This window comes from Argentina silus (genome assembly GCF_951799395.1).
Source record: "Argentina silus genome assembly, chromosome: 2".
Taxonomy (NCBI): Eukaryota; Metazoa; Chordata; class Actinopteri; order Argentiniformes; family Argentinidae; genus Argentina; species Argentina silus.
In genome coordinates, this window is record NC_139656.1 from 16361285 (window position 1) to 16386269 (window position 24985).

General features: G+C 41.3%; 4 protein-coding genes across 11 annotated transcripts; all 4 read left to right on the top strand.

Moving 5' to 3' along the window:
• Window positions 1-224: 224 nt before the first annotated feature.
• Window positions 225-9589, top strand: fbxo3 (F-box protein 3). Of its 4 annotated transcripts, none has more exons than XM_083687961.1 (11): window positions 225-319; window positions 1056-1145; window positions 1671-1834; window positions 2245-2359; window positions 2708-2912; window positions 3597-3642; window positions 5701-5785; window positions 5942-6064; window positions 6617-6732; window positions 6965-7155; window positions 7548-9589. In XM_083687961.1, the coding sequence occupies exons 1-11, from the start codon at window positions 228-230 to the stop codon at window positions 7677-7679; spliced, it is 1359 nt and encodes a 452-aa protein (XP_083544087.1). In that variant the 5' UTR covers window positions 225-227; the 3' UTR covers window positions 7680-9589. The 4 variants fall into 4 exon arrangements, with proteins under 4 accessions (XP_083544087.1, XP_083544084.1, XP_083544085.1 ...); XM_083687958.1 differs by having other exon boundaries at window positions 226-319; window positions 7551-9589; XM_083687959.1 differs by having other exon boundaries at window positions 226-319; window positions 6965-7146.
• A 1225-nt stretch (window positions 9590-10814) lies between these two features.
• On the top strand, window positions 10815-14294 carry cd59a (CD59 molecule (CD59 blood group) a). 4 transcript variants are annotated; one of them, XM_083686616.1, is made up of 4 exons: window positions 10815-10925; window positions 12374-12449; window positions 12601-12702; window positions 13205-14294. In XM_083686616.1, the coding sequence occupies exons 2-4, from the start codon at window positions 12395-12397 to the stop codon at window positions 13405-13407; spliced, it is 360 nt and encodes a 119-aa protein (XP_083542742.1). In that variant the 5' UTR covers window positions 10815-10925; window positions 12374-12394; the 3' UTR covers window positions 13408-14294. The 4 variants fall into 4 exon arrangements, with proteins under 4 accessions (XP_083542742.1, XP_083542744.1, XP_083542743.1 ...); XM_083686618.1 differs by lacking the exon at window positions 10815-10925 and adding an exon at window positions 11048-11219; XM_083686617.1 differs by lacking the exon at window positions 10815-10925 and adding an exon at window positions 11544-11655.
• Window positions 14295-17392: 3098 nt separating this feature from the next.
• On the top strand, window positions 17393-18697 carry aplnr2 (apelin receptor 2; the record flags this gene model as incomplete). The annotated part of the gene is made up of 1 exon (XM_083665178.1): window positions 17393-18697. The coding sequence occupies one exon, from the start codon at window positions 17393-17395 to the stop codon at window positions 18695-18697; it is 1305 nt and encodes a 434-aa protein (XP_083521304.1).
• Window positions 18698-20232: 1535 nt separating this feature from the next.
• Window positions 20233-24739, top strand: psmc3 (proteasome 26S subunit, ATPase 3). Of its 2 annotated transcripts, none has more exons than XM_083686936.1 (12): window positions 20233-20276; window positions 20749-20829; window positions 21105-21230; window positions 21466-21570; window positions 21732-21794; window positions 21925-22062; window positions 22169-22312; window positions 23125-23273; window positions 23408-23504; window positions 23657-23802; window positions 24024-24105; window positions 24345-24739. In XM_083686936.1, exons 1-12 carry the CDS (start codon window positions 20241-20243, stop codon window positions 24453-24455), a joined length of 1278 nt encoding a protein of 425 aa, XP_083543062.1. In that variant the 5' UTR covers window positions 20233-20240; the 3' UTR covers window positions 24456-24739. The 2 variants fall into 2 exon arrangements, with proteins under 2 accessions (XP_083543062.1, XP_083543061.1); XM_083686935.1 differs by having other exon boundaries at window positions 20234-20282.
• Window positions 24740-24985: the final 246 nt, after the last annotated feature.

Genomic DNA, 24985 nt, shown 5'->3' on the forward strand with positions numbered 1-24985 from the left:
CCAGGTGGCGGGTAAATCTTGTTTTAATTCACGCTTTGCTCTGTTAATCTGATGTAACTGTTTACAGAAATCGACGACGAATACAAACTGACCTCATTCTAATCCATATCATCTTCACCCTCTCTCATTTCCCATGTGCGAACTATTTGATAACAAGAAAGCATGTGGAAACGCCCACTTGTCACAGGAGATGGGGCGGGACTTGAAGCAAAACTCCAGGTTCCAAAATGGCAGCGTCCATGGAGCTTAGCTTGAACAATTTACCCTCCGATCCTTTACTATTGATTTTATCATTTCTTGACTTCAGAGATTTGATCAGGTATGTATAAAGTTGTCATTTGCTACACAGAGATAAATAACGATCCTAATTTTTTTTTGTGTTTATGTTGTTAACATAAGGTAACTAGCTGGCTAGCTAACGTTAGCTTCATAGCTTTCTCACTCCACTTTTGTTGTTTACTAGTAGCTAGCTTGCGCATGAAATGTTGATGTCTTTTCTAATCGTTATCTCGTGGGTCTTGAACGAATTGTATTTGCATGGAATTGTATCATTAAATAACTTTGACCTAGGCGTTACTTAAACAGCTAACTGACTCAATATTACGTCAGCTAACTAGTTAGCTGTTGTTATCAGTTAGCTCACAGTGAATTGACGACACTTACTTTCTGGCCTTTTTTTGTTTGTTGTTGTTGCAAGAAACAGAAAGCTGTTGTCAGCCTAAAATGATCCTCCCTAGTATTGAAAGATGATTTAATAATATAGATTCGACTACAGTAGGCCTAGTATATACTATAGCTATCTATATCTGTTTAACAAACAATGGCGCTAGTTGTTACTTTGTGATGTTATTTAACTAGTGCCACTGGTAGGTAGGAAAAAGTCACTCATGTCTTCAGTTGTCTATTGACTATTATACACCTTACATATATTCTCCTCGTCAAATGTGTTTCTTTCTCCAGAGATATTTGTATAACTGCTCTGCTCAGTTCCTCTCAGTATTGAAGTCCGTTTATTAGAACCTTTAGAATTGACAGCTTTTCAAAAATCTCCTCAGCTGCAGTTTTGTGAGTCGACGACTCAACGAGCTTTCCAGCCACAACCCTTTATGGAAAGGTCTTTGCCTGAAACACTGGCTGTTAACTGAGTAAGTTTTAACATAAAGGTATAAATATAGTATTATATAGCTAAATCTATTGTCCTCCTCAACATATGAAGTAGTCAAATGTACTGCCTTTAATAAGTTAAAGGGTCATCATTACATAAATACTAAATGTATCTGATGCTTACAGACTTCAAAGGTAGTCTAATATCAATGTGAGTCCATGTCCCATGCTAACGCCTCAACCCTAAATTAATGGAAAGGTTAAGCACTGAATAAGTTCAGGAAATCATACAGTACTTATCTATTCCAAACATTTGGGTGGAGGCATATAGCTGGAAGGGACTTGTATTCATATTGACATTAGACTACCTTTGGGTTCTGAAAATATCAGAAAAACGTTGATTTTGGCATGTTCATTTAAGATTAAATCTATTCCTTTAAGATTAAATAACAAAAAAAATTGTGTCAGCAAAGGTAAAATGGTATGAACCATTCTTCCATGATATCTTGCCATCATTTATTCATGTGTTTGTCTCACTTTGCAAACTATTATTTGTTTTTGAGCAGGTCAGACAAAACACAGAAGGTTCAGACCTGGAAGGAACTCTTCCGGGAGTTCTATGCAGACTTGGGCCGCTACATTGATCACTATGGCACCCTGAAGAGAGCCTGGGATGACCTGAAGAGGTACCTTGACCAGAGATGCCCCAGGATGATTGCCTCTCTCAAAGGTAAAACTCCTCTTAGCCCAAAGCAGGAAGACGTTGCTTTTTGTGATTTGGTGGAATGAATGGCTCTGTCACCATTAGGCCTCATAATGAGCCGGATGAATTGAAAAGCAACTGTCATGGGGCGCTTAGTGGCATAGCACACTAATACGCATACCCTATAATCACAAGGTCCATGATTCAGACCCTCGACATATCTTGCATGTCATCTCTCCTCTCTCTCACCCATCCTTCCTGTCAAACTCTACCGTCTCTATCCCAATAAAGCGGAAATGTCCTAAAGACATTTAAAAAAAAAAAAAAAATAATAATAATAATAATAATAATAATAATAAAAAAAAGAATTTGTAGTGTACACAAAAGGCAAAAAGCTTTTTTGATTGTAATTGATGTTGATTGTTTTCTCTGCACAGAAGGAGCAAAGGAGGACGAGTTGGATGCCATTGAGGCTCAGATTGGTTGCAAGCTTCCAAATGACTACCGTTGCTCCTACCGGATACACAACGGGCAGAAGTTGGTGGTTCCAGGGTATGAAAATACTTGTTATTGTTTTGAATCTAAGCAAATGTATGTATTTTTGATGTTGTGCTAACACTGGTATCATCATACAGTGGTATCGTAGTAGTACAACATCATACAATTGTACTACCCTGATATCATGAAAAAAGTGCACTTGTTGAAACTTTATTTATCTATGTGACCTTTGGCTATAATAGAAATAAATATGTGAAAAGGAAGGAAGATGTGAAGAAAAGAGAAGGAAGATGTGTACAAATTGACCACAGTTTGTGCAACCTATGTCACGTTTGGTGCAAAGACATGCTTCCAAAATCCCAAATGAATGTTGTGGACCTCTGTCTCTCTCCCTCCTATCAGGTTAATGGGGAGCATGGCCCTGTCCAACCACTACCGCTCAGAGGACTTGCTGGACATTGAGACGGCAGCAGGGGGCTTCCAGCAGCGCAAGGGCATGAGGCAGTGCCTGCCCCTCACCTTTTGCTTCCACACAGGGCTCAGCCAGTACATGGCCCTGGAAGGCACAGAGGGCCGCAGCCGCAGCGAGATCTTCTACCACTGCCCGGTCAGTGTTCACCTGACACCCCGGCTCCTCCTCCCCCCATCATTTACATTTTAGTCATTTAGCCTATGCTCTTGTCCAGAGTGACTTAAAACAAGTGCATTAATCTAAAGTAAGTTAAACGGAAATCATTGCACAATCAAGACACAGTGCTAGACAAAGGAACACAAACATCATTCTGCTGGGGGTAGCCTGTCAGATGTGTCACACACAGTTTGATTAGGATTGAACATTTAGAGAGTGGATAGCATTACTTGGATATTGCAGCCTACTACTTAGTTTGAAATTAAACAATATACAGTATTTTTTAATTCGCCCTGGGGGTGCAGGAACAACTCTGTACCACTAGGGGTATCCCTTATCCAGCTATATTATAAGAAACAGAGCTGGAGGGTGGAGGGGGGTGGGCACTGCCGCATCAACACACACGTTGTTGTTTTTTTAGGCGACTCACAGCATACAGATCACACAGCACTCTACTGTACATGTTTGCAGAGAGAGAAGCTACAGTAGTAGCTTGGTGTCAACTTTTCAATGCTGACTGCCTTACACAGGACAGTCCCAATAGGCAAGGAACTGGGGACTCTCTTCATCCCACTTTTCTGTAATACAGATACAAGCTTCTCATCCTTCAAAATCATTTTGAGCAATGGAAAGTAACCAATGAAGTGTGTTTTTCTATTGTAGGATCAAATGGCACAAGATCCATCTGCAATTGACATGTTCATCACAGGTGGGTTGAGCTAATTTTGTATTTTGTTTTATACCAATGTAGTTTCACTTCAGCATCTCATATCAAGCAACTGAACACTTTAGTTTGAATGTTTGCCAACATTGATAAGGACCATCGAATTCTCAGAAATTTCTGGTTTAGGAAGTATGACACATCACATGACTCTTATTTATCTTAGCAAAAGCTGCACTCTGTCATTTTGCTCTTATAAAGCAGTAAACAGGCTTCCTTTCAATATAGAGGGTTAGACAGTGCCCTGCATAAGTAATGGGACAGTGAAGCATTTTTTCTTCTTCTTGGATTTAAAATCAAACAATTACTATAAGGTTAACGTATAGATTCACAGCTTTTATTTGAGGGTACACATTTTGCGCCAGGCCTATCTTGCAGCCATCTTCAGTTGTTGTTTGTTTTGAGGTCTTTTTGCCGAAAATCTTACCATCAGGAAGTTAAATGAATGTTCAATTGGATTTAAATCTTTAGATCGACTTGGCCAGTCAAGAACTTTCCACTTTTTGGCCCTGAAAAACTCCCTAGTTGCTAGGCTTGTTTTGCATCATTGTCTTACTGTATGATGAAGTGTCATCCAATGAATTTTGAGGAATTTGCTTGCTGCCATCAGCAGTTACAATTAATTCATCAATTAAGACAAGTTAGACAGTTCTAGTGGCAGCTACAGTATACATGCCAAAACAATAACACCCCCTCCACCATGTTTCACAGATGAGGTGGTATGATGTAAATCTTGGGTAGATCCTTTTTTCTGCAAACTTTCCTCTTGCAGTCACTTTGGCACATGATTATATTAATCTGATCTGTCCACAATACTTATTTCTAGACCTCTGCAGGCTTCTTTAGGTACTTTTTAGCCAACTGTAACCTGACCATCCCTTTTTGAGGATAACTAGTGGTTTGCACCTTGCAGTGAAGCCTCTGTAGTTTGGCTGGTGACATATTCTGCAAGTGGTAGTCTCTGACACATTCACACCTACTTCCTGGAGACTGTTCCTGATCTATGGGGCAGTTGTTTTGGGATTTCTCTTAATTATGGTGAGCATTCTTCGGTCATCCATTGTAGTCTTCCTTGACCTACCAGCCCATTTGCAATTGCTGAGCTCACCAGTGTTTTTTTTTTCTTTTTAATGATGTTCCAAACTTGATTTTGCAAGCCTATGGTTTTGGCCATGTTTCTGAATTTTTTCCAGATTTTTTATCCTCGAATCAATACTACTAACTTGGTGGGTGGCAGCTCGTCAGCTCGCTGTAACTGCACAATCAAATGGATTTGAGTAGCACTTTTTACAAGTACAATTGTCATAGAACCTGAACCTGTTGGGAAACTGGAGAATTTGATGTGTTCCTAGTGTCTCCATAGTTCGCCACCTTACATACTGAAGAATATAAACAAACTGGTGCTCAAACGGGATGGGACTAGAAAGCCCAACTGTGGAAATTCAAACGTGCTTGTTCACTAGCTGGCCGCTAGGAAGCCTTGGCACTCACTGGCACCGCTGTCAAAAAAACTGGTATTGACAGCTCTCTTACAGTGACTTCGGAAAGTATTTAGGCCCTTTCACTTTTTCCACATTATGTTGTGTTATACACTCAATATAAAATGGATTAAATTAGATTTGTTTGCCATCATTCCACACATAATACCCCATAATGACAAAGCAAAAACACATTTTAGAAATGTCTTTCAGAAACACCTGTCAAGCCAATTGCCCCATTACTTTTGGTGCCCTTAAATAGGGGGACTATGTATACAAAGTGTTGTCATTTCTAAATGGCGAAACCAATACCCTCAAATAAAAGCTGAGAATCTCTGCGTTAACCTCACTGTCCCATTACTTAGGCAGGGCACTGTAGATTGATGAGACAATGTGATATAGTAAGTAGCATGCCAGTACAATGGACCCCTGCACATTGTATACTGTATGAACAATTACAGGCAGTTGATTTCTTCAACAGAGCACATTACAGAAAGTTAATTTGAACTTCTAATGTTGTCTCAAGCACTTATGCTTTGTCATTATTTTGCTCCTTATTTCACTTTAGGGTCCAGCTTTACAGAGTGGTTTACCTCATATGTCCACAATGTGGTAACAGGAGAGTACCCCATTATCCGGGATCAGATCTTCAGGTAATCTCCATATCTCTCCTCCCCTCTGGAGTACTTAAATCACAAATCGCAAACTCTGCTCTTAGTTCCTGACCCATGATGTTTCTGTTTCTGTACCATGATGGTATATCTGCTGCTAGCAAACATTCAGAAGTAGGCCTTTCTCATCGTTGGCAGGTACGTCCACGATAAGCAGTGTGTTGCCACCACGGGAGATATCACTGTTTCTGTGTCTACCTCATTCTTACCGGAACTCAGCTCAGTGCATCCACCACACTTCTTCTTCACCTACCGAATCAGGTACCGCTAGCCCACCCTGCTGTGTTTAATCAACTTGATTTAAAATTTAAATTGATTAACTTCACAAAGATCACAGAATGGATTAAATTGTACTTCATAAAGTACAGATTAACACACATCTGGCAAGGTTCATGCCTTTTGCCAGATAAATCAATGCCAATCTAATCATTACCTAGGCTTGTGTTAACCACTCCCTCTCTTTGCCTCCATGGCTCTAATGTGAACCTTGTGGTCTAGCTCTCACGTCTTACACTTCCTGTTTTAAGCGACTCTCACTTAACAAGACAAAGGTGCTATGTAAAGTAAAGGTTACATGGTCAATCATCTTAAAAGGAATAACATTCAGGATTTCTCACTAAATGAATGTATAATGCATATAGAGCTAAATCAGTATATCAACTTGCATGTGTTTGGTTATGTCAAGAATACTTCAATGAAAAATATAAAAGATATGTAAGCCAATACAATGACAGGTTTTAACTGGGGTTGGCATGCATCTCCTGGGACACCTTTGTAACCCTCCTAACTGTTCACGTAAACTGCTACCCTCAGGATTGAGATGGCAAAGGATGCCCTCCCTGAGAACGCCTGCCAGCTGGACAGTCGCTACTGGAAGATCACCAACGCCAATGGGAACGTGGAGGAGGTGCGAGGGCCAGGTGTGGTCGGTAAGTGACTGGGTTAGATGGGAGGCTGTATAAATATCATCTACATGTTAATCATGTTCCATTCTTTCCATTTAGTAGCATTCCACAAAACCAAAATCTTTCAGCCTGCATGATTCACAGCAGTTAACTGCTGAATCAATAACCAATTTGAGAGATGCTGCTTACCAATTGTCTGTGTGTCTGTGTGTGTGTCTGTGTCTGTGTCTATCGTGTGTGTGTCCATTGTGTGCAGGAGAGTTCCCAGTGATGACCCCAGGGAAGGTACATGAGTACGCCAGCTGCACCACCTTCTCCACTACCTCTGAGTACATGGAGGGCCACTACACCTTCCACCGTCTCAATAATAAAGAAGAGGTCTTTGACGTTTGCATTCCCCGCTTCCACATGGTTTGCCCCCCGTTCCGAGAGTCAATGGTACGGTCGGTAAGTGAGATGTATATGATGAAGTTAGATGAGTAACAAATGGATTCTGATCAATAAATTGATACAAATCAATAATTGGGTTCAACATTCAGATAAGCAAATAGTATACTATGGAATTTAAATATTCTGGGCCAACAAATGTCTTTCTCAGGCAGTGCAAAGATGATTCTAGATAACTTACTTCCTCTCTTAATCATTGTTTATCAGATTTCTGTGTTTAGTTTCCTTTGGAAAAAAACAGGTGCAATTTGCACCACAGTGCAAACACTGTGTGAATCAGGCCCTCAATTATTGTGAACACAATGGTAGTTAAGTGTTTAAAACAAGATGTGTGAATTTACCTATAGTAAATGCAGCCTGTGGTTAAACTTGTGTTTTCCCTCTCTCATCAGCAGGGATCGGCGAATGATGTCAGTGCCACCTTCAACAACGACAACTCGTCAGACACAGACGACTATGATGAGGGCGAGCACAGAGGCATCAACATAGGCGCCCCGGGCGGGCGCTGCCCACGCCACATCTGATGCACTTTTCTCACCACAGGACTCAATTAAGAAAAGGGAGTGGAGGAAAGGACTTTAACATTTACAAAAAGAGTAAAGTTTGTTTTTATGATTTGTAAAGCTGTATTTACCATTGGGTGATGATAGGCATGCCCTTATGTGAACTTCTCTACCCCAGCTCTGAGACACCACAACCCCTGCAAAACGCCCTCCCGTATAGAGCCCAGACATTGCTCCATTGTTTGTTTTCTCTGGGGTTTTTTCAACAAGGGAGAAATCTGGAACTGGACATTGACCATTGAGAGCAGGGCTGTCAGCTCTTTTTCTATAGTTACATTGTTCATTCTCTAACAGCCCTGACTCACCCACTGCAGATTGGTCCTCCATGAATACCTAATCCCAGAGCAGTACATCCCTTTGTTCCTTGGCATGGGGAAATATGCAAGGTTTGCAGTGCTATCCCGTCTCGTAAGTTTTAAAAAGCCCACTGTAGGTACATTGCTTAAATCCATCAAGCAAAGGGCATTTTTCCATTGCCATCTGTGGTTGAAGCAGTGTTAAACATTCATGCCAGTTATGAACATACTCAGAGATGGTCACTGCCAGTGGTTAGTCACAGTTATAAGCAGAAGCGGTGCTAGGATTTCTCTGGCGCAAGATAGACACTGAGATCACATTAACACCCATGCTTGGCTGGGCCCTTTTTTGGGCATGTTGCCTGGGCCCCCTCCCTCAGGGCAGAGTGTGGTGGCAATGCTCATGGTTGCCCGCCGCCCCTGGTTGTAACCAAGAACTGTCACTCACAATACAATCAAGACCCCCAAGGAACAAGATGGAAACCTACAAAAACAAAATGTTGAATCAAAAATTTTTTGATATGTTAAAAAGAATGACAGAGGGAAGCCTACACTATGTTCCACAGCTGAGCTGTTGAACTCCACCAGCCGGTATTGGTTGTCTGTACCTCAGTTCTTTAGGTGATATAATTTGTCCCCTCAGTAGTGGAGTCTTGCCCAAATTGTGTCCCCCCCCCCCTAGTCTACTACTAGTGTAGAAATATCTTTGTAAAAAAACATAGAATTATAACTATGTAGGAAATATTTAACCTTCCACCATGTAGACCTTCCTGTACAACTGTACATGACCCCTGCTTAACATCCACTTGGATGTTTTCTGTATATATCAAAATGATGTATATTTATGAGCAAGTTAGTGTGGGCTTTCCTCTGTCATGTTGTCATGTCTTCTACTTATTATTTTCAATGTGATCATGACTAAGATTACTCTTATCTGCATAAACAAACCAACAACTGTTTTAGTAAGGCAACCAATCAGTGTGTAGTTTCTCATAGAACTTTGAATGTGTGAACAATGGGATATACAGAATAACTTGGGTTTTGTCTGGTTTATAATGCTTACTGGTGCAATTTCAGGTTGTAAGAGGAACATTATCTCAGCTTTGAGCACACTTGTGTCACTCATCTCAGCATGTATGGACAACTGGACATGAAAACGCCCTGGCTTAGCTGAACAAATGATGTTGTCGGAGGATTTTTTCTTTTTCTCTGCCAATTTGCCAGGACAACAAGTGTGCTGTCATAGCTGCAGTATGTCACTTATTGTTTGAAAATTATTTTGAGTGATGTCTCTAAAGATGGAATGAAGGCGCTTGCCTTCAGTTCTACTTGCATAGTGGCAAGTAATGTTTTATGTGGGTATTACCTGATTATTTTAATCCTGTTTCCTCCCCTTGTACTTAACTAAGCTGTGCAATAGAGTGTCTGGCTATTCTCTATGACAATTTCAAACCTCATTTGATTTGCATTTAGACATTTTGCTCAGTATCACTATTTTTACTTCATAAATGTGTGTTTTGTTTTTCTATGTTTGGGGTAAATAAACACTAAATGCTGAATGTTTAAGCACACTGATTATTTTCCATGTTTCACTTGAGATTAATTGATATATTTTAATTGTTTTCTTTTGATGATGAGCCATTACCTGTTGCCACTGACACACAGGTTTATTGTATTTCTTTTAACACATCTAGATCCATGCAATCTTTTGACACAACTGGTGAAAAAAAACATTGTGTACAATATGGGTCAGTTTCTCTGGCCCAGATTGTAACTAGACTAGTGCTAGACTGTACTAAAACCCATGTTCAACAGAGGATCTCCATTGAAAGCTATTTTATTTTGTCTTAATGTGGGTCAGACACTGTCTGGGGCTACTGTAACACTATGATGTAGATTTTCTCAATATATGCTCCTCCGAGTTCAACTTTTTCTTTGTCACTTAGATTGTGGCAAGTTAAATGGACAATTCACAATGAAATCCGTCAAGTGTGTATTTTGATTGAAATAGCATTTGTTCTTAAAACACAAATGGCCCACTATTAAAGAACAGAGGCCCACAACAGTCTTTTGTTTGGTGGGATATTTATGTTGATGTTGCCAGATCATCCTCAAGTGGCGCCTCTGTTGTGGCCCGACCAATGTCCCTTTGTTCAACTGTGCTGTCTGATGTTATCGAAAAAAACAAACCCTCATCTCACCCATCTATGCCCTATACTACTGTTTAATGCAATAGGTTTGTCTTTCTTGAAACTGTCTCAGTGGAACTATAGTTTAGTTCAATCTTTATAACATGTTATTAAATTGGTGTTTTCTTCAGTTGTAACAGAAATGATAACTGAGTAGGCAAAAAAGAGTTTATTTGAATTTCAAATATGCCTTTACGTCTATCAAGAGCTGCTATGCAAAATCGTTATGGTCTCATTTGAACATTGTAAGGAACCTGAATCATAGAATCATGCTAGTGTGAGCTATTATTGGTCTGACTCAGTTCAGGCCAGTGTGGTTTGGTTTTCTGACCCAGGGTGCGTTTCGAGTAGGTTTGCCGCATTTCAGAAGATGAGGAAAAGGGTTATGGCCAGATGGTATATATCTACCGTTGTAATCCCGTCTATGTTTACTTTCATAAACGATAAACATTTACATTAAAATGCTTCATCGGTTCACGCTACTTGGGCTATACGTGATACTGAGACAGTTGTCAGCCTGTCAGGAATGCAAAATTGAACTCTCGTAGCTAAACGTGAGTTGACTACGGGATTACGGTAGCCGTATACCATCTAGTCATAACCCAACCGAGGAACCGAGGAAAGGGCGTGTGAGCGTTTCAACGGGGAGTGTCCTGTCGTGGCTGACATTTCTAGTCAAGTGCTGGCTCATATCTCAGTCCTACTTCTTGTTTTTCCGGCTGGTGAGTGAATATCTGATACCTTATTTCCCTGGAAGTCGCTATCTAGCAAGCTAGTTTGACAGAATTGCGGCCGCAAATCAGTCAAGGGCCGTTCATACCAGAGTTAGCGACAAGCGACAAAGCAACCGAAAATCAGTCATTTTCAATAAGAAGCAGCGACTTAGCGATACCGCGATTCGACACAACAAAACGGAATTGAAATATTGTCTATTCTGCTTTCCAGCGCCGGGCAGAGCAGAGGGAGAACTCTGCCAGAAACAGTTAGCCACTAGCTAGGTGTGGCGTTGCAATTACGTGAGCTACCTCAGAATTGTTTTATTTCACCATAGCCATAGTTAGAATTGATATTAATAACAATGGATACATTAATTATATATTAACCATACATGCTGCATCTATTGTAGACACATCCACTAGCGACAAGAGACCTGCCGAGAGACCCGCGAGACAGCATGCGAGTTGTCGCGAAACTGATAATAGTGCAATTTTGTCATTGCCTCAGAACTCGCTAACCACTAGCAACATTCGCTAGCTGGTAGGTCTTAGCCCTGAGGAGTGGTTGCTAGGTTCTCATTCTGGTTCAGGGACAATAGGAGAAGTCCAGTAGATAAGCTCCTAAAAATACATATTGTTAACTTTTGAAAGTGAGCATTGCCGTCTGTCATTGATTTTTCGCACTGAACTGCCAAATTACCCTGGCCTTTTTGGAGCCTGTAAGCGCTTCCTAGAGGTAAATGACAAACTTTAAATGCTTAGAACTTTAAAATGATAAATGTTGTCAAGAATCTGTATCCATGCACATTAAGTAAGACCGGCTTCAATATATTAAAGTTGGTTTGGAGTTTCTAGCTTAAAAACCCAAAGAGCAATAGCATTTTTAAGTTTACCGTAGAAAACCAATGGCCCTTTGAAACCCATGTTAAATCATACAACTTCAAATGTGTGTAGCGTAAAACGTACAAATAACAGAAAAAAGCTGCTTTCAAACAAATTAAGTTAAGCTATCCTGAACATATTAAATGTTATTTGGTGTTTTTAGCTCATATGGTTTAAGAGCAGTAGTACTTTAAATATTCCATTGTCCAAGTCAATGGCCATTCAAAGTGTATGGGGTTTGACCTGTATGTGGCCCTACTAGCTCCCATGAGGCTCGGCTAAAATGGCACTATATTAGGCGTTGTTGAATCCGACCTTACTTAAATTGTATGGATGCAACTTCTTTTAATTTTTAAGCTATCAACATTTAAAGTGTATGTCAAGTTTTTCTAAAGGATCCAAAAAGGCCAGGCAAAATTGGCACTATCAGGTTTTGTTCAGCACGAAAATTTTCATGCTTACTTTCAAACGTTTTTTTTTCAAGTTTTTATACTGGACTAATAGGTGAGTAGCTAGCAAGATCATCTTGAATCAGTGTGTGACTGTGACCCAACCCTTTTTACTAATTTCAGACGTGACAGGGAGCAATCAAAATGAAAACCTCACTCGGGATATGCTTGGTGTTCTGTTGTGCAATATTTGGACTGGGTAAGTGACATATTCTTGTTCTGTGCTTAGGGAGAAACATAAACTGTTGGGTTTTTTTCTGAGGGGGAGAGAGAGAACAAAACTAGTCTCTTTGCTATTGACCGCTCATGTTCATCATTTATTTAATCAGAGTTTCTCCTTGTATTCACAGGCTCAGCTATCCGTTGCTTTAAGTGCAAGGATTACACCGGGAGCTGCTCAAAAACACAGGACTGCAGTTATGAGGATGCCTGCCTGACACTGAATGAAAGAGGTAAAGTTCAAGTAGAATATCTAACCTAAAGTAAATTATAGCATTTCGCCTTATCTCTGACAAACAATGGTTTCAACAACAGTGCCTAAAGAAAGTCTACACACCCTTTCAAAATGTTCACCTTTTGTTCTCCAAGAGCCTGGAATCTTAATACATTAAAACTGGATTTTTTTATCTCACTGATCTGCACAGTCAACTGGACAAATTAAGACCTGTTTGCCAAAGTCTACACACTCCTTGTTGTGGCTCTCCTAAAATGAGCTCAAATGCAAAACGTTATTTAATAAGTCACTTAATAAGTTGAATTCAGTCCATCTGGGCAGATCAGTGCGAAAGAAATCCTGATTCAATGGCTCTGAGACAGCAAAAGGTGAACATTTTGAAATTACACTCAAGTGCCACTTGAGTGTAGACTTTCTATAGGCACTGTATACAGCTCTTATTCAGTGACACTGACTCTTGCTAACATAGTGATGACTCTTCTCTTTTTTCATCGATGCAGGGGGAGACACATATCGTCAGTGCATCAAGTACTCTGACTGCGACTTCAAAAGGCTGGCCCAAATGTTCCCACATGTCGCTAGTAGCTTTAGCTTCAATTGCTGCACCAATAACCTATGCAATGGTGCCATCTCCAGTACAGCTGGAAAGCCCCTGCTGGGTCTACTGCTTTCGTTGGCAGTCATCTGGTGGTGCATGCACTAACCTCCCCACACCATACAATCGATTTTCCTTTAAGTCTAAAAGACTCTGCTGAAGCAAAGGGTGGAGTGGCAAGCAGGACGTTTTGGGCCAATGGCTCATGCTGATATTCTGCCACTGTACTATCCAGACTATTTCTGCACTACTGTATTTTGCTATATAATACTGAGCATGGCTCTTTGCACTAAACGTTTTTTAAGCTTTTTCTAAGCTTTATAATTGTGAATATTTATTTGTGTATTACCAGTGCTATGTGCTTCAGCACAAGGGCTATTTTGAAAGATCGGTCAGTGTATTATGGTAACAATATTGTCTCAAATTCCTGGTGGAAAGGAAAAGGGTGTGTAATTCAAACAATCCTATTTTGTTGCTTGTAAAATTTATTTTGACACTTAAGAGCCAAAAAAATAAAGGATTGCTAAGAATGTTCTAGTAATATTGCTATATTTTCTTGTTGATGCTGTCTGTTGACCATTGCTGCTGTATTTGCGAGCCCAAGATATGATTTGGGGTAAGGTATTGGTAATGTGTGCCCATTTTTGAGTGAACAGACATAGTCTTTTATTATCACAGAAATACTGTAGAATTAAAACTGTTTAGATAATTCAATGATATGGAATTTTGAACAAAATATCTGGGTTTTTTTTAGATACATTAGACAGATCTACAGAGATCTCTTCTGAATGCAGGATGCCCTATGTTTGTTGCTCTTTTTACTGTGAAATAACATTGCTTTGCCAATGATACGGATCATTATACCAACCTGGCAGGAAAGGAAATAAAATGTACCATTTTGAATTACATAGTTCATGCTGTGGGTGTTTGTGTGTTGGCAGTCTTCTTTTCTTTTCTTTTTTCAGTCTGTCCAATAAATCATCTTTAAACCATCACAGTTGTCTTGTTGGATTACTGCTTTATTTTCTTCCACTCATATTGTGATGCTGGGAAATTTATAATATGGACTGGCAATGTAAACCAACATCTTACTGCAGTTGTACATCTCACTTTTCAGTACTACAGCCGTAACCTGACCAATATGTAAACTAACTATGTACAGTATAGTATCTCTGCTCAGCACGACCCAAGCCGCCTAGTGGTCAGTTGTATGTTGTCTCAGGAGTTTGATTTGAACTACTAGAAATACTGGGATACATCTAAAAATACATTCCAATATTCTTGCAAAGCAATTGTTTTGAAGGCCCTCAATGCATGATATTTTAAAATCCCACTCTTCATTTTTTAAAGTTTAAACAGTCCTTCCATAGAACAATGAGAAAATGATACAAAACATCTTCAAAGTAATTAGGGGATTACATTATCTCACAATTGATTTGAATTACCAAGATGCATCTACAGTATTTGGATCAGGGTAGTCTGGGAAAATAACAGACTGAAATGAGTGCATGTAATCCATTTAGCTGTTTCCCATTTCCTTTTACACTCGTACTGATCATTTCTAAGAGCTGGAGCAGCTGACTTTCCCTGTTAACACTGGCTCACTGTCTGAGCCAACGCCAAGGACCTTGACCTTGAGCATAAACATACATGGTTTACCATGTTGTAAAGCACAGTAGAGGAGCTCTAGCTGTAATATTCTCCTGTACACTACAGTTGGACCCTGTGCCCTTCATAAGTGTCTGTTTAGACAGCTTGGGTAGCCAAATTGCAGGGAGTACAAAAGGAAGTGAGGGAGAAAGCTTTGAGTGAAGGAAACAAAGTTGTAAACAGGATGCATGTTGACAGAACCTTAGTAAGGTTTGGGTGCATTGTTTTCAGGCAGTTACAAGGCAACACAGCATAGCTTGAATGGAAATGGTTAAACGTGGGTTTGACAGCTGAAACTAAGTCCAGCAGCGTAGGCTTTTACTTGGCTCACAAAAATAGCATTCATAATTGCCTTAGATGAAGTTACCCATAAGACAGAGCAGGACAACGTGCTGTGAAGACTTTGGCCAGAGCCAAGTGAATATTTTAAAATGTGAGGTTGTGTACATGAGGACAAATATGATGTTATTGTCTGATCTTAGTCTTTCCGCATTGTGCTGAGAAGCCATATTAGGGACAAGATCTGGCCACCTGTAACCCTTTCATACATTTTAAGAGAGAAAGTGGTGACTAAACATTTACACAGTGCCACAGTGATGTCTTGTAAACCATTGCCCCATTGGTTATGCAAACACATACCACGGTCTTAACTCAATGGCATTCACCCTCTATTTGCGTTGTCTTTTCACTCTCTAGAACACATATGGGCCCATGTGTATGTGGTTGCCTCCAGGTTTGCATTGTTTACTGCTGATTGAAAAGAATGTGGAATGCTTTTGGAACAGACATGTGTGCCCTGTCCTCAAAACAGACAAGTGAAATTGAAACCCCCAACCAAGCTCGTAGAGACATATTATAATGTGAAAAAACTCTTAGTAACTCTGGAGGACGTGAACCTATGGGAATAACTGGAGACAGTTAAGGATGATATATGAGGCAGTAACATTTATTTAATGTGTATGGACAAATGTATTTTTAGATTTTAGTTCATGTTTTGTTTCAGTATAACTGCATGGATCTATTAAATGTTATGCCTTGTGTTGTTTTATGCCAGCTGGATATTTCCACATCACTATTTTTGCCCCATCTGTGCCTTATCTCCAGGTGTTCCTCTGCTGTCCTTGTGGTTCCAGTTTTAGTTTTTAGTTTATTTTTTTCTGGTGTTCTTATCTTAATGTGATAACTTGGCAGCATGACATGCAAAACAATCAATTCTGTTTTGTGTATACTCAGTAGCAGAGTTAGTAGTTTGTTTTCTTTACCAGAGACTGATGTTCTAGGATTTACCAGAGACTGTTGTTCTAGGTCATATCACATATATCACAGATTTTCTATGGTAGTAGTACTCCCATGAGTATCATAAAGATATCCCAGGCTGAGAACCACACATTTCTTCCAAGTATTTGCCCCAATGAGCCGCATCTATTTGCTGACTCTCCTTGAGTCAGTGCCAGTGCCACACATTGTAATTCAGTTTGCAGTCAGTGTAATTGCCATTGTTCAGGAAGTATGCAAAGGAGAGTCTCAGTGTGTACAGCATGGAACAGGGAGAATGGGGGTGATATTTGCTGGTCTCACAAAGATTCTACAGGGGTGGTCTAATCTTGGAGGAGAAAACAAGGGAGAGGGAGGGGCTGAGGGATAGGGGGAACTGTTATATCTGCAGGAGGAGAATACATAGACCACTACTAGTGAGACACACCTCCAGAGCTGGAGAATAAGGACCCAAGAGAGGAAGAGTTCACTGGGAACACACATATATCACTGATGTTTCTTACCTAGTTTTGAAGAAGTGCATAGGAGGAAAACCCTATCATGAGGTATTAAGGTAAGTTTAGAAAATGTCACAAGATGGTGTGTTTATCATGCTAATTTGAACAGTAATTTAAATCATGGATTGGTGTTCTTTTAGAAATGCTAAGAGTATTTTGTTATCTCTTCCTATAGATTTGCTATATATACAGTAAGTCCTCTTGATAAGCACATGCTACATGATATTCTTGGATGGTGAATCAACCGTCTCCAGTTCAGCACAATTAAAGTCATTGAGGATGTTCACTCAAGTGCTGAATTGTCTCTTGGTAGTATATGTGATACCCACTTCACCCTTACTCTTGTTCACAATGGCTTATGTGAGTGGATCTCTGCTTTATCTAAATCTTTATTTTTTTCAGATCCAATTTTCAAGACTCATGACTGAAGTTGTCATAAGGCAAAAGAGAAAGCAAGAGGAAACAGAAGAGAGATAGGGACATTTCCCTCCCACTGCAACAAGAAACAGTGGTTGATCTGAAAGAGAATGCTTGCCCACTGATTGATGAACTAAACAGCTAGATGATCAGTGTCAGAGACAAACATCCTCAGGACATTGTCCAACACATCCTAGAATATTGATTGTGATCCAAATCACACTCTCTCATTCATCCCTTCTCCACCACCAATAATGTCTTACTCTGAGCTGCTGCCCTCATCCCCTTCTCCGCCCCCTCTATACCAGTGTGACTACAGCGAATGGAGCCCAACATGGGTGATCATACCCTCTGTCTACCTCCTAGCCTTTGTTCTGGGCTCCCTGGGGAATGGGCTTGTCCTGTGGGCATATTTGGATCGCCCTGATAGTGGGAAGCCTGGAGTGGGGACCTGCACCAAGCGCACTCTACAACATTCTGGAAGGCACACCCAGGCCAAGGCACCTGGCTCATCTCGCTCCCTCACTGACTCCCTCATAGCCAGTTTAGCAGCAGCTGACCTGGCTTTTGTGGTAACCCTGCCCTTATGGGCAGCCTACACAGCACTGGACTACCACTGGCCCTTTGGCATGCCTCTTTGCCAGATCAGCAGCTATTTAGTGGCCCTCAACATGTATGCCAGTGTGTTCTCTCTGACTGTTCTCAGTATGGAGCGCTACTGGGTCATTGCAGGCAGACAGAGATCCAGAAGGGGACAGGGGAGCGGGGCATGCAGAGCGGCATGGGTAGTGGGTAGTGTTTGGGTGGTGGCAGGTGTCCTTGCTCTGCCTGCTCTGCTACTGAGGACTGTTAGGGAGGTGGAGGTGGGGGCGGAGCATGAAGAAGACTGGCAGGAAGTTGGAGAAAAGGTAGATTTAGTTCATGATCACGTGCCCATGTTCATTTCTTCCTGTGAGATGGACTACACTGGCCTGATCTCAGCAGAGCTGGACCAAGATGACAGAGAGCGGGCCGAGCTACTGTGGATGGCGGCTCTGGGACTTAAATCTACTGTGGTTGGCTTTCTGCTGCCTCTGGCCATCCTATTGGGCTGCTATTGCTCCCTAGGCCGCCTCCTAAGCCGTCATTTTGGCCAGGGACCTAGGCCTGACCGCCGGCGCCAACGTCGCCTCCTGCGAGTCATCGTCACCTTAGTTCTAGCCTTCTTCCTCTGCTGGCTTCCCTTCCACACCAACAAGACACTGTCCATGCTCATGGAGCTAGAGTTGCTGCCCTACTCTTGCCCATTTGACCGGACGCTGATGGCTGCTCACCCTTATGCCACATGTCTAGGGTATGTCAATAGTTGCCTCAACCCCCTGCTGTATGCCAGTTGTGATGAAGCCTTCCGTAAGCACTGCAGGGCGTTGCTACAGTGGGTGTGGTGCAGAGGTAGGTGTGGGTGTCATGCGGCAGCAGACAAAGAGGATAATAGGGGGCAGGCAAGCCGGAGCTCTGCCATTACTTCAAATCTAGATGGAATTGAGGAGCAGGATGAAATGAGGCATGGCAGAGTCTGAGGGGAGGGAGGGAGGGAGGGATGATTCTGAATTCACAGTGAGGAGGATACCAGTAAACAGAAAGAAATGCTGGGAAATGAGTAACCCCCACTGTTTCCCTCTAACCTCTCAAGAGATATTGAAACTGAAATAAACATACAGTTGGGAATGTGCTTTGGTTGATAAATGTTGTCATTGCTTTGAGGCAGAAAATCTTAAAGTACATTCCTCACAGAGAAAATGTATATACTGTAATATGTGCTGCCGACCTTTACTGTTTGATGTGTTTATTGCTCAAAGCCATGTTTTTTAATTGTAAAAACAACTTCCTGAGATGTAATACATTAATTAAAATATAATTACTATGAATTTTAAATTGAGTATCTGTGTCTGGGCAAATACTATGTTATGAAATGAATATCTTGTGATCAAGGACAGTGGTGCTATTGCAAACCCCAATCAATAACAGGAGGCTATGTGATTCACAGAGGTAGAAGGCAGGAAAAATGTTTCCTCATGAAATCCTTTAGCCATGGAACTGATACATCTCATAGTTTCCCATGAAGGCACATGGCACTGTCTCTGTAAACAACATATTTTCAAATTATCCTGCAACACACACACACACACACACACACACACACACACACACACACACACATACACACACACATACACACACACACACACACACACACACACACACACACACAGATACTATAAGTCAGACATTATTCACATAAAAGTCAAATAAAGGCATCAACTGTCATCCAAGTATATAATGTAAGTATGCTTTAACATTCCTTTGGTTGCATGCTCTGCTATAATATCCTGAGAATGAGGCTCGAGTTTGAATGGCTTTTTATTCCAGGAACATTATGCCTGGTGGTGAATACTAACTTGCAGTTTCTCTTGCAGTGGCAGCACAGGGTGCACACAGAGATAGGAGGATGATCTTTCATCTTTAGCGCACATCACATAAGGACAGTAAGGAGAGAATACATGGGGGGACAAATAGGGTGCAACCCTATTACATTTTGGGTTAGGGTTAGGGTTAGCATTTTGGGGTAACATTGCTAACGGCTAATATCAGAGTGCATTGTGGTATACAAGGACACAAGTTTCTCAGTAGCCCAATGAAAGTGAATATTTTGTGATAGATTGTGGTGGTTTCTGCCCTGCAATGAGAAATATAGTTCCCAAAACTACAAATGTTGTCAAGGGAACGTGATTCACAAATTTACTCGGGTGTAGGAATATCATAATAGGTGATTTAACCGTGACATTATATTTATTAAATCAGCGCCTCTCGGTCAATCACAATGCTTGTTTCATCAACCCGTAGTATATCCATTTTTTTAGGGAAAGCTCCATTGGGCCCCGTGTATTCTCTCATACTCTCATAAGCGCCCCTTCTGGTACAAAATATAACGTTTTGCGGCAGTGGGAAGTGAACAATCTTTGTTGTGATCACATTCCGCTCCGATGGGTGGCGGTATGTAGCGCACCTCAATTATAAACACCAACAGTGAGATTCGGATAGTAGAGGAAGAAAAGAGAAAAGATGGCGTCGTTGAATGACAGATCCGTTTGGGATGAGGTGGAGGTTTGTTTTTTTCAATTTGCAGAATTTAAACGTATTCAGCTGTTTGTTTATTGGAAATGTGAATACATTTTTGTTATTTTCAGTTGAATTAATTGACAAGTAGCGAACCAACGAAACAGTCACCGAAGTCTTGTTGGCGAACCTAGCGCTAGCTAGCCTAGCTAAGTTAGCCTCATCAATGAAAGAGATGGGACAGTGACACAGGAAATTTGTTAGCTACAGTAGCTTGCGAGGCAACTCTATAGTAGCTTTTTAGCTCGCCCCGTTAGCTTGCTATGTTTTGTTTGTTTTGACTCAGTTAAGTATTCATTGCTAGCTAAAACTACTAAATAAATAGTTCGATACAGAGCCGTGCCAGGGAAATATTGCTAATTTGTGCCGGTTAGATTTCAGTATTTGGACAGACTTCGAGTGTTCACCAGTATTTAGCCTTCAACATAACATGTATACTTCTTTTTGACAACAGGATGGGATCGGGGAAGAGGTCCTGAAGATGTCTACTGAAGAGATCGTTCAGCGAACACGTCTTCTGGACAGTGAAATCAAGGTAGAGTAGCTACGGGCACCAGGTCATGTCCACTGCTGTACTGTTAGAAAGTGTCTCAAAGCTCACATTATTTATCACTCGACTTTGAAAGCTTTGATTAATCTAATGCTATTACTAGGACAAAATGATTCATACCCCAGCCCTGTACTGCAGGTTGTGTCCTCAAGTCTTTGTTTTGTCAAGCTTGCTGAGAATTGTAATAGATTAAATGAAAGTTGTAAAAAGGGCTTCAGATGTATTGCATTGTGTTAATACATTCATTTGAATTGTTGTAGATCATGAAGAGTGAGGTATTGAGGGTGACCCATGAGCTGCAGGCCATGAAGGACAAGATCAAAGAGAACACAGAGAAGATCAAAGTGAACAAGACATTGCCTTACCTGGTCTCGAATGTCATTGAGGTATGATGGTGTATGAAGAAATTTGTTATTTTTCTTCCCATATATTACCATACATGTTGATGGTAAAACAAGTATGAGAGAACCTGAACTATTGTAATAGCTGAATATTGCAATATGTTTTCTACACCCGTCTCTTATCATTCTTACAAAGCTCACTTGTGTGATGAAGTCTTTATGGAGTAAATGGACATGGCGCTAGACACCAGGGTATATGTTTTATCATCTCTCATTGCAGTTACTGGATGTGGATCCCAATGATCAGGAGGAGGATGGAGCAAACATTGACCTAGACTCTCAGAGGAAGGGCAAATGTGCTGTCATCAAAACATCCACTAGACAGGTAGTACAGCAATATGTCCTCTACTCTTACCTTCAGTTGGATGTTGTATGTTATTGTTCCAATATTCCTCTCGGCTATTTAAAACGGTGTTGGTTTCAGGATTTATTGTTGTATAAATTGGATTTCAAAGCTGATATCCCTTTGTCTTTGTGCCTATTCAGACATACTTCCTCCCCGTGATTGGCTTGGTGGATGCAGAGAAACTGAAGCCAGGCGATCTTGTGGTAAGTGTTTAATTGTGTACAGAGGTCCCCATGAGTAGCAACTCCCTCTGCTAAACAAAGCTGGGGATTATCTTAATGATTCTGTGTTTAGAGCGTAACATGTTCTCTCTCTTCCTGTTATGACGGCTAGGGTGTAAACAAGGACTCATACCTTATCCTGGAGACCCTGCCTACAGAGTATGACTCCAGAGTGAAGGCCATGGAGGTTGACGAGCGCCCCACTGAGCAATACAGTGACATTGGTGGATTAGACAAACAGATCCAGGAGGTCTAATATTATAATTTCTATCCAAACTATCTGACCTTGTGTATATATACATACATGTGAATGTAATGGCTGTGTAACAAATTGATACTGTTATCTTGCCTTGCAGCTGGTGGAAGCAATCGTTCTGCCCATGAACCACAAGGAGAAGTTTGAGAACCTGGGTATTCAGCCTCCGAAGGGGGTTTTGATGTATGGTCCCCCAGGCACAGGGAAAACTCTGCTGGCTAGGGCCTGTGCTGCCCAGACTAAGGTAAGCCAGAGTTTCCATTAGGCGGTAATAGCCGGCTTTTGGCCGATAAAGATAATGAAAAGCAGATAAATAAAATAGTTGCAGGCGAAATTGTCTGGGATAAGAAAAGAGACCCGAACGGACAGTCAGACCCAAACCCTAACAAACCAGTGAGGCACCTGAAGTCCCGACAGGTCCGCTTGTAGCCCTGACCAGAGTGATATAGACTAATTTAAGTAGGTATAGACCTACAGATTGACTGTAGTCTACATTTTGGGGGACAGACTTTCTCCCTCTCATAATACATGAGTTCCGAAGAGGAAGCCTGCTGGTCGGCTTATCATTTTCATTTAGGCATAACTTTTTGCTACCTTTGAAGAAGGCCTTCATGAAAGAGGCGAATTGAACTAATATTTTGATTACGCTTTGAAAGAGTTTACGCACGGTCCACAGTTTGCTAGAGCGTGCGCTCCGATGCGTGAAGAGGTCATTTATGCACTTACCTATAATGTTGGAGTAAATTGTTGAATATGGGATGATGAACATGAAAATATTTTGTTGTGAAGGTTTTTGAAATGTTTTAATGCGGAAATTCTTATCTATCATTGTGGGAAACGGGACAAATAGCCAAAAAAAATAAAAAAACTTCACCTCCTCCGTCTAGCATCACATTGCTCTCTTTCTCTTGCGCTATTTGATAAAGGCCACTGACAATTGTATATGCACCACTTTTCCGTGATCAGAGCTGTCAATCGGGTCCATGCATGGAAAAAAAAACCCTGATTAAGAGAAGTGGACTTTGGTTTATTCTGTGTCGCTCTGTCCCACCACAGGCCACATTCCTGAAGCTGGCCGGTCCGCAGCTGGTCCAGATGTTCATTGGTGACGGTGCCAAGCTGGTGCGAGACGCCTTTGCCCTGGCCAAGGAGAAGGCCCCATCCATCATCTTCATAGATGAACTGGATGCCATCGGTACCAAACGGTGAGCTGTCTGTCCATTTGGACTGTGCAACTGATATTGTTAGCCATCTAATAAAACCAGCCTTACTAGTAGCAGTTGGTAGTTGTCTACTGCGTTTGTGTATGTTAACAATGTGATCCTTTTGATTTCCCCAGGTTTGACAGTGAGAAAGCTGGTGACAGGGAGGTCCAGAGAACCATGCTTGAGCTTCTCAACCAGTTGGATGGCTTCCAGCCCAATATGCAAGTGAAGGTATGAATGGCTCCCTCCTTTTTTTCTCAAATCCCCCCCCCCCCCCCACACACACACACACACACACACACTTGGAATTCATCAATACTTGTCCTGGGTGTATGTGAGGAGACCCGTTGGCGTACTCGTATTCTCTGATCTCATCCTGCCAGGTTATTGCAGCCACCAACAGGGTTGATATCCTGGACCCGGCTCTGCTGCGCTCGGGCCGATTAGATCGTAAGATTGAGTTCCCCATGCCCAACGAGGAGGCCCGGGCCCGCATCATGCAGATCCACTCCCGCAAGATGAACGTCAGGTATGGAGGGACCATTCCTCCCTACTCACCGCTATTATACAATATGGATAAATTAATTTATATTAATTTTATATGATTCACATGGCCATTGGCATAAATGAGGGACCTCCCTTGCTTGAAAGCTCTTATGAGTTGTACAACAGCTTTGTGTTCTGAGAAATGTTTTCGACATGATTTGGTCTGAATCTAATGGGTATCTTCTCCACTGCTTTTTCCCATAGTCCTGATGTCAACTATGAAGAGCTGGCCAGGTGCACTGATGACTTCAACGGTGCCCAGTGCAAAGCAGTGTGTGTGGAGGCGGTGAGTAATACCCTGCATTCAGAATACATAAAAAACAATTGGTGAAAGAGCAAACAAAGCCACAAAAAGAGAGTTTTAATGTTCTGATATTCTGTTGATGGTGGTATAGAGGATAATTATATTCATAATGACTATGCAGAGCATAGTCAAAGTATGTAAATGTGATCAAGTACTCAGGAAAGACTAACAAATAGGAGGATTTCACTGACTTCTCTCTTTCTTTTCTTAATCTGTTCCAGGGTATGATCGCACTGCGCCGAGGAGCAACTGAACTGAATCATGAGGACTACATGGAGGGCATCTTGGAGGTGCAGGCCAAGAAGAAGGCCAACCTGCAGTACTATGCCTGAGGACAGAGGAGTGTGTGTGTGAGTGTGTGCATGTGTGTATGTGCGCGTGTGAGAGACGCTCCAGTTATGTCCAAAACATGAACCAATCGGTTCAGTCCCTCTCTTATTAGTGTGTGACAAACACTAATATCCTGTTCTCTAATAATTTAGTTATCAAGTCCTACTGGCTCATTGGCAGTGAAGAGCTTGGTGTGGGGCAGACACTTGAGACTAAAGTTTTGGCTTCTTACTGTTCCAGTTGTCTTATGGTCCATGCAAGAATAAATAAAAGTTGTTTTCCAGTAGTGTGTCTGTTCTCTTTGCTGGTTATCTTTTTGGCATAGTTGTGATTATGCATTCCTGTACAATCCAGGCAAGAATAATGTTTGGCAATCTCACGACATGCAATTCACCACTTACTCACTTGTTGACTCAATTTCCCAAAGTTGGCCTTCATTCACTAAACAGGAGTGTCATTCAAAGTGAGCGGTGCATAGCTGTTGGTTATTCTCCCAACTAGTGCTACCCACAAAAAAAAAAACACACCTACC

Excerpts from the sequence above, each read along its gene's own strand:
- cd59a (XM_083686616.1), top strand. The coding sequence starts at position 12,395 with ATGAAAACCTCACTCGGGATATGCTTGGTGTTCTGTTGTGCAATATTT. Across the intron at positions 12,450-12,600 it reads TTGTGCAATATTTGGACTGG|GCTCAGCTATCCGTTGCTTT; the intron begins GTAAGTGACATA and ends TTGTATTCACAG. Across the intron at positions 12,703-13,204 it reads CCTGACACTGAATGAAAGAG|GGGGAGACACATATCGTCAG; the intron begins GTAAAGTTCAAG and ends TCATCGATGCAG.
- fbxo3 (XM_083687961.1), top strand. The coding sequence starts at position 228 with ATGGCAGCGTCCATGGAGCTTAGCTTGAACAATTTACCCTCCGATCCT. Across the intron at positions 1,835-2,244 it reads GATGATTGCCTCTCTCAAAG|AAGGAGCAAAGGAGGACGAG; the intron begins GTAAAACTCCTC and ends TTCTCTGCACAG. Across the intron at positions 3,643-5,700 it reads AATTGACATGTTCATCACAG|GGTCCAGCTTTACAGAGTGG; the intron begins GTGGGTTGAGCT and ends ATTTCACTTTAG.
- psmc3 (XM_083686935.1), top strand. The coding sequence starts at position 20,241 with ATGGCGTCGTTGAATGACAGATCCGTTTGGGATGAGGTGGAG. Across the intron at positions 21,231-21,465 it reads TGGTCTCGAATGTCATTGAG|TTACTGGATGTGGATCCCAA; the intron begins GTATGATGGTGT and ends CTCTCATTGCAG. Across the intron at positions 24,106-24,344 it reads AAGCAGTGTGTGTGGAGGCG|GGTATGATCGCACTGCGCCG; the intron begins GTGAGTAATACC and ends AATCTGTTCCAG.